At 35.1% G+C, this 15,858-nt stretch overlaps 1 protein-coding gene across 2 annotated transcripts; it reads left to right on the top strand.

The window, feature by feature from the left end:
* The first annotated feature begins 2,708 nt into the window (after positions 1–2,708).
* LOC132096354 (kinesin-like protein KIF2C) lies at positions 2,709–15,858 on the top strand. 2 transcript variants are annotated; one of them, XM_059501646.1, is made up of 22 exons: positions 2,709–2,900; positions 3,527–3,621; positions 3,750–3,872; positions 5,572–5,629; positions 5,713–5,745; positions 6,422–6,553; positions 6,740–6,844; positions 6,946–7,037; positions 7,473–7,568; positions 7,641–7,695; positions 8,581–8,743; positions 9,065–9,155; positions 9,235–9,298; positions 9,389–9,480; positions 9,733–9,875; positions 12,109–12,313; positions 13,406–13,516; positions 13,629–13,696; positions 13,804–13,894; positions 14,466–14,540; positions 14,796–14,889; positions 15,600–15,858. In XM_059501646.1, exons 1-22 carry the CDS (start codon positions 2,840–2,842, stop codon positions 15,662–15,664), a joined length of 2,112 nt encoding a protein of 703 aa, XP_059357629.1. In that variant the 5' UTR covers positions 2,709–2,839; the 3' UTR covers positions 15,665–15,858. The 2 variants fall into 2 exon arrangements, with proteins under 2 accessions (XP_059357629.1, XP_059357630.1); XM_059501647.1 differs by lacking the exon at positions 5,713–5,745.

Raw genomic sequence — 15,858 nt, 5'->3', positions numbered from 1 at the left:
TTTGTGCATAAGCGTAAATACTACAATTTTGTACAGTGCTTGTTTTGAGCAGGTAGGTGCAGCTTTTTTTGTGATGTTCGTACATTCTGAGATTTCCCAAAAAATACACAAAACTTATAACAGCCTTTATTTTTCTTTGAAATGTTAAATTCAAACATATAGAGATGGGAACATTGGTGTGGAACAGAAGAGAGGAACAACTTACCTGAAGACTCTTAGCAGATGGGATGTGCAAAGAAATAAAAGAGACTAAAGAAAGGGAACTGAATATATAATGTCGGAACAAACGTACAATTTAAGGAAATTACTGTTTGTATACATGAAAGGACAGACTTACTATGAAAGTGAACAGCTAAGCAGAGGGTGTGTGCCAGGACAAGTGCAGTATTTCACTATTATACTAGATAAAAATTCTTATGATGAGGTGAAAGTCATATAAAACAGCAATCTGATTTCCTTTGTGGCCTGGGATAATATGAAAGGGCACGGCCAGGCTTTTATCCCTGCCACATAACATTTAACACGAGCAGGCTTGAAACCGTAATCACAGGACTATGGGAAGGATAAATCATTTTGAGTGTTTGCCATGATCTCATCAGGGATGGGTTGTGAATACACCCTGAAAACAATATATAAATCCAAGAGGTACAGATCCTTATTCTTTTGTGCCTGGTTAGAACACCATCTTCCCTCCCAGTCCGGGAATTTTCAGGAAAGGTATACCGCCATGGCAGGAGGTGGTTTACTGGTCACTTTCTTTTATGCGATAAATTTGGTTCTGTTTAGCTCAACAGTCCCTCTAGTGGTTTTTACTAGTAATGAGTTAAAAATATAAGTGAATGCAATAACTGTGAATGGACATGATTACCTATTTATCTGTAAATGAACACCTATCAAAATCTACACAAACATTGGTAAAGAGAGACTTATAATATATATTTTTGTTTGTGACTTTTTATGTGACTTTTCAACTAAAGTATTTTCTCAAACCTGCATTTCCATTTACTGATTGTGTGCTGTTTAAAAATACAAACACATAGGTCTTTGTACTTGGTTAAACACATACTGTATGTACATTAAAAATGAATGCAAAATTGATCAAGTAAAACAAAATAGGTAAATAACTGTTTTTTTTTCTTAAGGAACGAATATTCTTTAATATAAAGCCACGGCTAAACAGAGCTAGGGTCATGATAAAAAAAAGGCCTACCACAATATGAGAAATTGGTTGGCATAATAGCAGAAAACTCTGTTTGATCATTTGTAACATTTTCTTTTCATATATATGATTAATGTGACTCCTGTAAACCTTCCCTGGCACAGACTGTGTTTGTTCATGCACTTTTTGTGTCCTACTTCTTTGTGAGGTACAAAATCTTTCATGAACTCTAATAGTCAGAATGTATTTACAAATAGTGCTAGTCTTAATCACAAACAAAGCATAACAGTTATATTAAGGAATCCAGAACAGCAGCCAAAAAATTGAATACGTCAAGCAGACTTCATTGTAATGGTGGAAATACTCACGGTGGTTTAGCAACAAACTCTGACATGACTGTGTGTCTTCCATCCATTCACACCTGTCACCTGTAAACCACATTTTAAAATATTTAATACTTTACAATTTTATATAATGTCTTAACTCTGAAGAACAAATGTTTCACTTACACTTGCAGTTGGAAGTGCGCTCATATTATTTATTTATTTTATTACACTGTGTGATATGGCTATATCTTTTGCAGTTATCAAATCCATTGTAGAATTTTTTTTTAATCTCACATAACTGTACATTGTTGTACACATACATTTTAAAAGTACTATTAATTTATTTGTGTATAATTTTGTAATGAGGGAAAAAAAAGAGTGTAACTACATTGAGTTTTATTTTTCTTAAATTCCCACAGGAAAAAGTCACTTATAAATTGTAATATGCATACATATGTATATAAAGAGAGAGAGAGAGAGAGAGAGAGAGAGAGAGAGAGAGAGAGAGAGAGAGAGAGAGAGAGAGCTTAATAACACATTTCTTTTCTATCTAGAAAAACTGTGTGCACAGGATTTTTGAGCAAATTTTTATTTGAGTTGAAAAATCTAAAAATTTCTATGAACAATTGTTACATGACATCTGAACTTTACCTAATAATCCTGCATGGCTTGTCAAATAATAATTATTATTATTATTGTTCATTATATTTTATCATAAATGTATACAAATATTTACAATATTAATACAATATGCACGTTTCGTTTTAATATGTCGTATTTTATTGATAGCAAAAAAAAAAGTATTAATTATTATTATTATTTTTAGTACCGTTACATCAGATAATAATAATAAATGAAATAATCTAAGAAACTTTGTTCCGCATTGTTTATGCTCAGTATCACTGGCCCGCGGAGAAACTGCTTTGTTATTTCATTTTGTATTAATTCAATGTCTTTCCTCAGTGACGTTACTGGATTTTTATTACTTACTTGACATCATTTTCACTCTATGACTCTGGCTTTTAAAATCTAATTTCCATGAATTTACCAGTAAAGTAAGTTAGTTTGACGCGTTTTGAAGAAGATTCGCAATGGTACCAGAGCGTGTGACGAAAGACGACTGTAAGATCCTTTTTGTGTATTGAAATGCCAGTCATTTTTTACAGTACTCTGATTGGTTCAAACGAAGCACCACCTACTTAAATAATCCAATAACTTCCGCTGACGATTTTTGAATGCAGAGCGGTTAATGTTGGTTTACGACTCATAGGGGCAAACTAGCAGAAAAATACTTGTCTCAGTATTGAGATAGAAACGTTCGCAAAAAAATACAATTTACAGACTATTATCTGAGATGGATCCTGCGTTGTCGAAGCTTCTTATCGGGCTCGCTGTCAATATAAGTCGTAGTGATGGTAAGATGCTTGTTTGCTAGCTGCTAATCTTTTACACAGACACGACCTGCATCATGAAATCAGTTGATGGGAAAAAAAATCTAATCAAATGATCGCTAATTAAACTTAATACGTACCAGTACAACACATAGTAGTGATTGCTGGCAGTGGAAGGTTTCTAAAGTTTCAACATCGTAAGAAAAAAAAAAACACTCAAAGAGACAATCATATAACTTAGTTGTGTATCTAAATTTCAAAACATGTTAATAATGCAAAAAAAACCCTGTCATTTCTTTTTTGTGATCTCTTGTCTTGTAGGACTGCTAGTAAATTACTGAAACACACAACCTAGTTGGCAGGGATAGTTTTAAAAATATAATTTACTAAATAAATAACGTTTTGCCATTTTCACTTGATGTCTTAACTCATTTCTTCCCATATTATTTAACGTTAGCGTCTTTTGTAAAAACTAAACAAAAGAAAATATTTGGCTGAATGACGTCCACAATTTATTGTAAGGAAAACAGAGATGCAATAAAAGTAAATAACTCTGCCTGTTTTGCACCACTGAAGAAGTCAGCCATGAATGATCTCAGTTCATCCAAGGGAATGCTGCTTGTTAATGCCACTGTTTCCCGTCATTGCAGGAAGAATACACAGTGCCACTGTGAAAACGGCCCATGCCACTAAACCTACAGTGAATGTGGAATGGACTGAGAAGGGCATCACTAAAGGAAAAGAGGTTAGTGCTTAATTTCTTGTGAAGAAGTAATTAGATTTTGGTCACAGGTTTTGTTGGTATTTGCACGCGTACAGCCAAAGTGTGTAGGATGTCAGACTTAACTAGATTAATAAACGATTCTCCCCTAGGTGGACATGGATGAGCTTAAGCAACTCAATTCTGACCTTATGCAACACCTTCAACCAAGCTGCCAAGAGAAGCCCGAGTCCGCCCCTGGCCATTTCACTGCACCTGTGTCAAAACTAGCAAAAGTGAGTCCTGTATTTCTCTTCTAAAATTCTTATTTGTTCAAAATGCACATTTGTTTTTGTTTTGTTTTTGTTTTTATTTGAGTGCAGTATTGATTATCTACACTGTCATTTCGCAAAACAATAAATTTGATCAATTTTTTCAGACTGTGTTGTCAATATCTGGTATGTGCATGTTAGTCACCATGGTAATGCTATAGGCGTCAGCACAATGTCTAGACACCACCGTCTTCAAAAACTGAGAAAAGCTGTCAGTGTGAAAAAAAGAGGAAGACCAGTGGTGCTGAATGGAAAAAGTCATATGAGAAAACATAAGCAGTACTTTATTTCAAGCACATTGATGCACTGTATCTGAAATCACTGACTCATTTATTATTATATAGGGTAAGTGTACCCATCAAGCCCATATACCCCTTATGCCCACTTACAACTTTGACATAAAATTAAAAAAAGAGAAAATCATATTTTATGTTGATCATTATTTTAAGCAATCCAGTAATTTGTTAATTCCCAGACATTTTTGTTGCATACCAATCACGTTTGGCAATTGTGAGTTAGCTCCACCCATGTGCGTGCTAAATACAAAGACACCCCAGATCTCTGGGGTTTCAGAACCCTTCAGAAATACACACATTTCTGCAGTGTTCAGCCATTTCCTTGGTGAGTACACTAATGTTGTCAAATCTTTTATTTTTCTTTTTTTTTTGTGTACGAACAAATAGCACTTTATTATTTTATATAATTTTCCTTTAAATGTAAAGATGAGTTTTATAAGCATTCATACAAATGTTAAGTTACAAATAAATGCATCATTAATTATGTAGAGCATATTATTTTAATATTACTGGTAACTATTTTTAAAGATGGGCTTAAACGGTTCAGTGCTACAAAATGTATGCAAACTTTAGCCAACACAAGCTAACCTTGAATGAATAAACTTAACCTTGACTTATTTTAAAAGGAAAGCATTGTCTTTCACCATTAGTCACTTTGATCAATTTTCCTGTGTTGTGTTCTGTGTTGTAGTGTTTAATAACTGTTGTGTGCTTAGACCTTACTAACCTTTTACCTTAACTTATTATGGAGAGACCTAGAAATTACACACTGTTTAGCACAATTATATAATAGATGTCTGCTAATGTGTATCATTTATTTTCAGCGAGAAAATGCCGGAATAAAAAGAGAAAAAACTACATACATAAATCAAAGTATCAAAAATCATAGAGGCATGTCACGTTTATCATGAGGGAACATTTACTAATGCATTATGAATGCATTTACTAGCAAAACAGTTTGGACAGAAACAGGACAAAGTATTTGAGGGAGAGAGTGAAGGCCAAGATCAGAGTTGATGTCCAATAGGTTGAATGTTATTGGTACAGGTAATGAGTACTAGCAAACATATGTAAAAAAACAATATATAATTTTTTTTTAAATTCTTAGCTCTCACTGAATAAATATAGTGATGTTTTACTTCTTTAAAATCAATAAATATTCTTATGTTTGGGTATCATTCATGATGTGTGCTTAAATGGTGCCTGAAGTACCAATTAACCCCATACCATATTTTGGTGGGCTTTAATGGGTACACTTACATTACCTACAACACCGCTCAGAAAATCAGATTTCATTGTGTCATTGCATAGTGCTGCAAGGTCATTCATACCGTTTTTTTTTTTTTTTTTTTTTTTTTTTTTTTCAGAATGTCAAAGCATCAGAGCTTCCTTTAAGGTCATCAAGAATACCTACTACTTTAGAACGTAAGTTATGTTTGTTGTACAAATTCATAGTTGGTCTCCTGACCTGCACCAGTGTGAACTTAAGCTGTGTCTCCCATTTAAAGCTGGTCCTCAGGATTGTTCGTCTGAAGAGTCAGGTTTGCATGAAGTGCATGCTTTCTTCATGTTCTCCAATCACACACATTATGGTTGAATTATAACACTTAATCAGGGTGTGACTTCCCACTTCTGTCCACATGATCTTTTATACAAATTATTCAAAAATAGTCTTTAAATTACTGTTTCTGTCAGTCCAGAGAAGTCTCATATGGTAGTCATTAGTTCTAGCAGCGATCAAAGCACCGTGGATAATGGTTTCTTGGTTGCACTTTATTTTACAGTACGTGTACTTACATGTACTAATAGTGTACTTACAGTGTATTTATCTAAGAAGTTCTGGTAATACAAGGTAACTACATGGGGTAGGGTTAGGTTTAGGGGTAGGTTCAGGGTTAGTACCTAGTTATAACATAGTTATTATAATTACTATAATAAGTACACAGTATGTACATGGGGAACAGGACTGTAAAATAAAGTGCTACCGGTTTCTTAATTTTGGTTTTATGAAGCAATAATTGTTCTTTTCATCTATTCAAAAGTAACTTTCTGCACTGTAAGGGTGAGGAGATCATACTGTTGTCCAACTATATTACTGATGGAAAAAGTCATAACATTTTTGGAGATTTTTGTACTGTCCATAGAATCACCTTTGGATTTATTGGCAATGTTGACCACGGAAAGCTCTTAATTTAACATAATTCCATCCCCTTTCAGCTTCTAGAAGGATGACCACACGTCAGACTTGCTTGTTCCGACAGCCTGCACCTCCACCTGTGGTCTCGGCAATCGCTTCAGAGGACGTTCTCTCTCACGATCTTCCCTCATCTACAATCCCTAAACCTTCAGGTATGTCTATACAGTATATCAGCATGATATTAAGATATGCAGTGTAGTATCAATTTGTTTTGCATTGGAGTGAATTGATATTGATGTATCCCATTTGAGGGTGAATGGACTGTCAGTTTGGAGGCAGCACAAAATCATTGTCAAAACATCTTGCATATTTCATTAAGTTCCTATCTTGATTGGTAGGTTACCAGAGGAGACTTGTTTCAAAGCCAGCTTCTCCTCTGCTACCAACCGCGGAGGCTATTTGTGAGAGTGAGGCTTCCAAATGCGCCCCCATGGGTCCACCAAGTATGTACTGTTTTGGTTTTGTCATGCATGCTTTCACATTGTTGATGTGGTGGTTAGTAACAACTACAACACTTGACTTATTTTGACCTTTTAACTTTTAGGCCATCGCATGTCTCAGGTCTCAGAAACAAACAAGATGGCAAACAAACGGTTGTCGCTAGCCAAAAACTTTGACGCACAGAAGAGGGGAAAGGTACCTTAAAATTGTTTTTATTGTTCAGTAACTGAACCATTCAGGTATGTTTTCACAACAACGATTTTTTAAAATCTGAAATGGTTTTCCTTTTGCGTTTTTAAAAACATTTCTCATACAGATGACTGTTTTCACAAATTTCCGCATTAAAAAAAGTTCAGTTTTTAGTTGAAAACGTTGTGTAAATGCCCCCCATATGCATTTTATCGCCTTCTGCATTGGACTTAAATTAACAATATTTATTTCTGTTATTTTTATATGTAGCATTTGATAACTTCATTATTTTTATTTATTTATTTATTTATTATTATAAGGTTTATTATTTCATAATTATTAATAAAATTTTCTTCTGTATGGTCACATTTATTATTGTAGTCTTGAAGTCTATGAAATTTGCTAAAATTTTCCTCCATCCAATTCTATTTTTGTTTCTAGTTTGGAGATACAAGTCGACCTAATAAGCAGTTTTACCAGATGATTGAAGAATACAGAGAGACCCTGGAGAAAGTACACATGTCCTTGTCTGATCCTGTGAGTTAATGAGCACAATATTAATATCATCATACAAGAATTTAATGTTTTAACACAAGATTTGTCTTTTAGGTCAAACCTCACCGAATATGTGTCTGTGTTCGCAAACGTCCTCTAAATAAAAAAGGTAGGGTGCTGATTTGACCTCTCTTAAAGGCACAATATGTAAGTTTTAGCCACTATAGGTTGCATTTTCAAAACAATAACAATGGTGAATATTGATGACACTATGGAAGAGGATGTTCACGGATTAGGAAATTTCTTATTTCTTTTTATTAACTGTACTTTCCACAGTTATTCAAACAGCAATAAATTATACAGAGAAAGTGAGCAAAGAACATTTACATTGTCAAAGAACATTATGACTGACTTTAGTCTAGCGCGAGTTTAAGCAATCTTAAAAAACTCCCCTTATAATCAGTAAAGCTGTCTATACGCGGTTTTCTGAATGAATATTTTACAATATACGTACATCCGCACTTTGTTTATGATGAGAGAATTCACGTGAGAGCTGAATTCAGTCAGCGAGGTGTGCAGTGAACAAAAAACTCATCTGAACACCTCTGATTGGCCATTGTGTTCATAAGCTCAACGGACTCATGTGTGATTGGTTATAATCCACAACACCGTAAAATGTGTTAATTAAAATCATGGCGCAACATAAGCAGATCTAAATGTAATGCTGCGGACAACACTTTTTCTTTTCTTTTTTTTTTTTTTTTTGCGACCGCTGTAATGGATTTAGTTTAACTGCAGCATCATTTGTGTCCATGTGTTGCTATCGTTTCTACAAGCGGAAACTGAGGATATGCAGAGTCCTTATTTAAAATGGAAATTTCTATGGATTTACAAATCCTTAGGAACTTTTGGGATAACGCAAGTACACAAGCGCATAAAATATATCACACTTCTTGGATTTTTTTTTCATGAAAATCTTACATATTGTGCCTTTAATGGAATCGAATTGTTTCTTTGTGAGTTTCTAATGCATTTCTCATTTATTTGTGTTTAGAGTTGGCAAAGAAAGAGATTGATGTGGTCACAATCCCTGGTAATGGAGCCCTGCTGTTGCATGAGCCCAAGCAGAAAGTGGATCTAACCAAGTACCTAGAGAATCAGACCTTCCATTTTGATTACTCGTTCGATGAAGATGCCACTAATGACTTGGTTTACAGGTAGATGCATATTTAGAGTTTCTGTTTGGTATTTATTATCATTTATCATGTTAATTATCATCCATGAACATGACAAGTGTCGTTTATTCAAATATCCGCTTACTTAAGTAATGTCATTTCAAACCCCTTTTTTTTTTTTTTTTGGGAGAAACTGAAACAATGCTTTATTAATTGAATGGTGTAGTAACTGATGATGGTATTTCTGTTTTTGGATTATCTTTTTCTAAATAATGCAATATTAATACTGAATAAACTGCCATGTTTATAACAAAATAATGTTTATAAAGAAAATATTCTAATGGTTATGAACTGAACTTTTAGGTTCACCGCTAAACCTCTGGTTAAGACCATTTTCGAAGGTGGTATGGCGACGTGCTTTGCATATGGCCAAACAGGCAGTGGAAAGACCCATGTAAGTTGTTTTGATTTTGCTCCCAAAGCAAAATTCCCAAATATTTGGCCATGTTCTTCATCTTAAGCGTTACTTACAGACTATGGGTGGAGACTTTTCTGGAAAGACCCAAAACAGCTCTAAAGGGATTTACGCCCTGGCAGGTGATTGTAACTGACAAATGTACTTTACATAGTGGCCTGTTACATTTATCCATGTTCACTTATGCATTCATCTATCTGCATACCTCACAGCGCAGGATGTATTTACCCTCCTAAGGCAAAAGAGATATGCTGATATGGACCTTTGCCCGTATGTCACCTTTTTTGAGATCTACAACGGCAAGGTGTGCACATATTGTATTACATGTTTCCAAAACAATTCTGTGATGTCTTGTCAAACAGATGGTGGAGTTTTTGCTTTTCTGTCATTTAAGTGCAAATAATCCTCAAATTTCCAAATGCTTAGTGTACTCTATATGCTTAGTTAAACAAGTGTGGTATTAGTATTTGGTTTTATGCTGATTTTGAGTTTTGATTGTGGTTGTAAGCATAAAGCACTTGTTCAGGCACGATGGTAAACTCTTTGTGTGCTGCAGGTGTTTGACTTGCTGAATAAGAAAGCAAAGCTGCGTGTTTTGGAGGATGAGAAGCAGCAGGTCAATGTTGTTGGCCTGCAGGAAGTGCCTGTGTCATCTGTTGATGATGTCATCAAGATGATTGAGAGGGGAAGTGCATGCAGGTAAATGAATCATTAAAACTTAAAAATATTAATCATTTTTAATTAACCCTTTAAATGTCATTCGTCATAAAGGACTGTTTATGCCATAACTCTGTAGAATTTTGTATTTGCTTTTATAGTGTTTTGTAATATATATATATATAATATAAATAATTAGGGGTGTGCGATATGACGATTTTTGATTGTGGACAATAAAAATGTCTCCACGATCTGCATTTTGAAGGAATATCGTAGTATTTGTTTACAGCGCACATTCTATCAGCTGCAGTTCTGGCACCTCCGTCATATACTGTACAACACCACATGCATTCACAGCAGTGTTAACTCAGCGCTAGAGTTACACTCTCATTATTTGCATGTGCTTTTAAATGTTTCATTTGCGCGCTGACCTGTGCTTTTTCTAAGTGCCGCATCGCCCTAAACCCTGTCAAACAGATTATTGAACTAAGTTATTTTTTGCGCTAATACTGTCAAAACACACAAGGTTTACATGTAGACTCAGTTGGTTATGTCTAAAATGAAAGTAAACAGTTGAGAGAAAAATGTATACCTGTTTATTAGATGTGTGCAGGTCTTAAAGGGACAGTACGCCTATTAAACATGCAGCCCACTGTCATTACTAGGGTTGGGTACAGAAACCCGGTACCAATATGGCACCGGTATTTATGGAAACTCTATGCACCAAACCGAATCAGCACGTAGATTCGGTTCCTCATTTCGGTGCCTCTTAAATGCCTGAGCAATCAATTGAAATATTTGTCTTGGTTCTCCGAAATGGACACATGAAGCATGGGCGTCGCTAGGCTTTTTAGCGGGGCTTCATAAACTGTACACAAATTCGTGGTTCGCCTCAGAGTCAGTCCGCTCAAATGTTATATGAAAACGGCGGCAGATCTGTCTTCTCTCCGTCTTTCAGCGCGCTCTTCAATCCGCAAACTGTGGCGGAGCAGTGCGAGTGGACTCAAACACAAACAGAGGACACGAGGTGTGTTTATCGATTAGATTGTTAGAGTATCTGTGCAGTTCTTTGTCATAAATACAGTTTACAAAAGGTCACGAGGGAGCAATCGGTTTCTCATCTACTGTAAAGTTTTCGCTGTTCACTGCTCATCACACCACAGGTATTTCCTCCTGTGACAATCGAGCCCTTAACACATATGAACGCATACTTTAATTATACTTATTTAAATATACTTAATCTAATAATACGCACTTTATGCATACACTACCGTGCAAAAGTCTTAGTCTTAGGCAGTCTGTTGTCAGACTGCATCTGCATTCAACAATCTCACTAGAATATTATTCAAATTAAAGGAAAAATGAATGTTTGGAAATGTCCTTTTTAGGCTTTTTAAATTTTATTTATTTATTTTTATATAAGTATCGGTTTAGGCACCGGTACCGTTTTAAAAGTATCGAAATGGCACCGGTATTGAATAAAACCCAATCGATAGCAAACCCTAGTCATTACTGTCAAGGAATAGATCACCTTAAAATGTAATTTCTATTATTATTTACTCACTGTCACATTGTCCCAAACCTGTATTAATTTCTTTCTTGTGCTGAACAAAAAAGAGATTTTGAAGAATGTGGGTAACCAAACAGTTGCTGGTCCTCATTGAATTTGATATTTGATATTGATTGAATTTGACTTATAGAAGTCACTGTCACAAAGAGAAAAATCACTTACTGCTCTTGACCGAAGAAATTTAATATAATTGCTTTAGAAATCAGTTTATACAGTGTTTTATTTTTATATTTGTTCATTCAATTTCTTGAATGCTCCTGCTTATACCCATTGTACCTAAAAATAAAGCACAGTTTTATTTGTACATTGTGTAGTTGTAATGTGTATCTTTGTCATTCTTTTATCTTTGTCCTCTTTGGCCTAAATCTATTTTTTTTTTTTTTGTTACCTTGAAAGTATTTGTCTTTATATACCGTAAGGGAAATTAGTTTGGGTGTAATGCTCAGACAACTTGGAAAATAATAAAACCAACATGACACAGAATTATCGTGATATGATATTTTTTCCATATCGCTCACCCCGTATGCATGCATGTATGTATGTATGTGCAACATTTATCATTATTTATAATAACTTAATATACTTATATAAATAAACATAAGTTTTTCATCTGATATTTATTTTATTTTAGTCTCATTTCATTTACCAAAATTTTTGTAATAGTTTGAATTAACAATAACAACTCTGTATCTCACCTTAAAACAGAACGTCTGGCCAAACGTTTGCTAATGCCAGCTCATCGCGTTCACATGCGGTTTTGCAAGTAATTCTAAGGCGGCGGAATTTCCTCCATGGGAAGTTCTCTCTGGTGGACCTTGCTGGGAATGAGCGTGGCACTGATGTCAGCAATAACGATCGGCACACCATAGTGGAGACCGCAGAGATCAACCGCAGCCTGCTGGCTTTGAAGGTGCTTTGTCTACTGTCTACCTCTACAAATGGGTCATCTCTGTTTTGTTGTTTTTTTTTAATTCACATTATTTTTTCCAAATTTGATCAAATTGCTTTGTTTAAATTTCCATTTAGTCAGTTAGCAGATGCTTTTATCCAAAGCGACTTATAAATGAGGACAATGGAAGCAATCAAAATCAACAAAAACGCAATATGCAAGTGCTATGACGCAATACAAGTAGCAAGATTATTATTTTTTTAATTAAACAAAAATAAACATTGAATACAAAAAGATTAGAAAAGCTAGTGTTGTTTTTTTTTAGCAGTTAGTAAATGAATAGAATGCAAGTCTAAAAGAGGCATGGTTTTATTTTTTTAAGAATAGAATTAGAATAGAGACTGCTAGAGGTACAAGGTCAAATAAAGATGGAAACAATGTCTTTAGCCAGTTCTTGGAGATGGCTAATGTTGAGTTCACAGTGCACATTTTTAGCCCTGATTTTCACCCGCTGACAGGTTTTGCGAAATCACAGACAAATGCCTGAAGTCGGAGGCAAATCGGTGCTCGTTCACGCAAATGACAGTCATGCAGTGTGAATTATCAAAGACGCGATCTGAGAGAATCGCTGATGCGTCGCCCGACGCCTGTGAAATATTTGGTTTGCTAAATATCTGGACCTATCAGTGATTGAAAATCCTGCTGTGTGAAATGAGTTCTGACTGAAACATACATCGCCAATGACCTGAAGCCAATGAGAGAGCAAGATACAGGGCAGCGGGACTTTCAGGGAGGACTTTCTTATTTTTATTTATGCAAGCAGCTATTGGTAGCCAGTTCGAATTGATAAAAAGAGGTGTGATGTGTTTTTTTTCTTGCCTCATTTAAAAAAATATATAATTATTTCTTTACTAAATTTTGCTTAATATCTTAGGTAATTACTGTTTGTTTTTTAACAGATAAACTGAGGGTCATTTATGCAGCTGATGATTATAGCTTTTATTTGCTGCTCACTTATATTGCAAGAAACCCATTTTTGTCTGTACCCATTTTTTATAAACACAACAGTGCAGTTTTACAGCAATAGGTTATTGATGTCTTCCCTGACTCCAGGAATGTATCCGGTCTCTGGGTCAGAACAGCGAGCACATCCCGTTCAGGATGAGCAAACTCACCCAGGTGCTTCGGGATTCCTTCATTGGAGAGAACTCTAGGACCTGTATGGTAAGAGGGAGCTTGGGTGATTATTCATTTTCGCCTGCGTGTGTTTTGGGGCTTGAATTGAATACTGTTATTTATTGTAAATTAATCTCCTTCTACATTTTGCCTGTTTCAGATCGCAATGATCTCGCCGGGTATGAGCTCTTGTGAATACACTTTGAATACACTACGTTATGCAAACAGGTGATTTTTATCTTCCTAGATTTGAACTAGTGTTGCTCTGATTGACTGAGAAGGCCCTCTGGTGGTGCGGTTTAGGTATTACAATAATTTGTGGGTGTTTCTGACAGGGTAAAAGAACTGAATGGTGTGTCTAAGGGAGCGTCAGTGGAGAATGGTACAAAACTAGAGCTTTCTGAGGAAGAAAACTCCTCAGAAGAGGTGAGTGAATCAGGCGGTGCATATTAAATTTAATTGGAAGGACTTTCTTCTACAACTCTAAAGCCTGCTTTCACAGACTTAGACTAAGGCAGGATTAGGCCATAGTTCAGTTAGGACATTTAAGTCATTTTTATTAACATGCCTTAGCAAAAGCATTGTGTTGTGCATCTTGAGACAAAACAAAGGCACTGATCTGTTTTAAGATCATTCTGTGCAAGTTTCTTTCAGTAGAAACCGCTCAGAATTACATTTTAGTCTGGGACTATACTATAGGCTTAAGCCTTGTTTATGAAACTGGGGCTACATGAATTTTGATGTTTTTGTATTTATAAATGGTTAAATAGAGCTTTTATTTGAATGCCCATTACTGAATTAGACTAATTTTAACCAGTTGCCTTTATTTCCGAATGAAATGAATTATGAATGTATAGCAATTTATTATAATGTAATCATTTTATTATGGGTTTATAAATCAATCCAATTTAAATGACTGTCTTGAAATTGTATGTACATTTAATTTATTTAGAGAAATGTGGTACAAAACTGCTAAAATTTTTTTTTTTTTTTTTAGGAGTCCGTTCTCCCGGCGTTTGAGGCTATATCCCAGGTGTCTGAGTTGGAGGAGAGGTTCTATGAAGAATTGAAGGTTTGTAGCTTTCTGCCTTTCCCGTTTTGTGTAAACACACCTGCTTCGAGTGGATCGCATTGTTTTAAACCTCACTATCACTCAAGAAGTTATAAAACTCCCTGTAGCAATCAAGTTACAAAACGCCTTTTGTTGTTCGTTTACCCCTTAATGCATTTCTTCAGACAAGAATTTTTTAAAACCGCTCCAAGACCTTGGCTGAGTCATAGGATAAGTGGGGTTTGTTTTCATCTCGGTTTCTCATTCGTTTTCCAGGGGTGCAGTGAGGTTGCAGGATCTATGGAATTTCCCTCGTTTGATATCGTAGCAAGTTTACCAGAGATTGACACATTCATGAGTAAACTGCAAGGTATTTCACTGTAATACAACTAGACGCATACATTACCATTCAAAAGTCATGGTTTTTTTTGTTTGTTTTTTGAAAGATGTTTCTCATGATCATGCAGTAATATTGTGTAACATTATTATAATTCAAAATAGCTGTGATCTCTATTTAATAAATTTTAGAAGGTAATTTATTCCTGTGATGGTATAGCTGAATGTTCTTTTAATCATTCTAATATGCTCATTTTAATGTTTAATAAGAAATATTTCTTATCAATATATTGAAAACCATTAAGCTGCTTAATATTTTTGTGTAAACCGTGATCATTTTATTTTCAAAAGAGCAGCTTTTATATGAAATAGAAGTCTTTTGGCACATTAGAAATGTCTTTACTGTTGCTGATGATCCATTTAATGAATCCTTGCTGAAAAGTATTCATTTTTTTAAAAAGAGGGGAAAAAAAGTCTAGACTTTTGAAAGGAAATGTACATTTTATTTAGGGAAAATGAATCTCCTTTTGAAGGTCCCCAGAGCATCTTGCACCTGCTCACAGATTATGCAACACATTTACCTCAATATTACTGCTCCCTCCTCATACATCTGTTTATGTAATAACATGTTTCAGTTTCAATACACGTTGAAGTGACACAAAGTGTGTGGTTTGAGAGGGTGTCGAGAAAAAGCCTGCCATTTCCTGCTGAGCATTGAATTTGTTTTTCTTCTCCTTGTTGTAGAGTCTTACCAGGCTTTGAGATCAGCTATTGAAGCAGAACAGAGGGTCAGGATGTCACCAAACTAATCTAAGATGAGATTCAGCTGCGAACATCTGCAAAGAAACCTCTTACAAAAGCTAATGCAACTTCAGTTTGTTCTTTTAATAATCTTATCTGCTATCTGGCTAGAAGATCTGTCAAGTGTTTGTTTCTTGTGTATGTTTTCATTGTTTTTGTGTACTGAATAAAGGTTCCCTCGTCTTGAATCTTTTGTAAATCA

This window comes from Carassius carassius, chromosome 20 (genome assembly GCF_963082965.1).
Source record: "Carassius carassius chromosome 20, fCarCar2.1, whole genome shotgun sequence".
NCBI lineage: Eukaryota > Metazoa > Chordata > Actinopteri > Cypriniformes > Cyprinidae > Carassius > Carassius carassius.
Note: the sequence above shows the minus strand (reverse complement) of the source record. Positions and strands in the feature narration are given on the sequence as shown.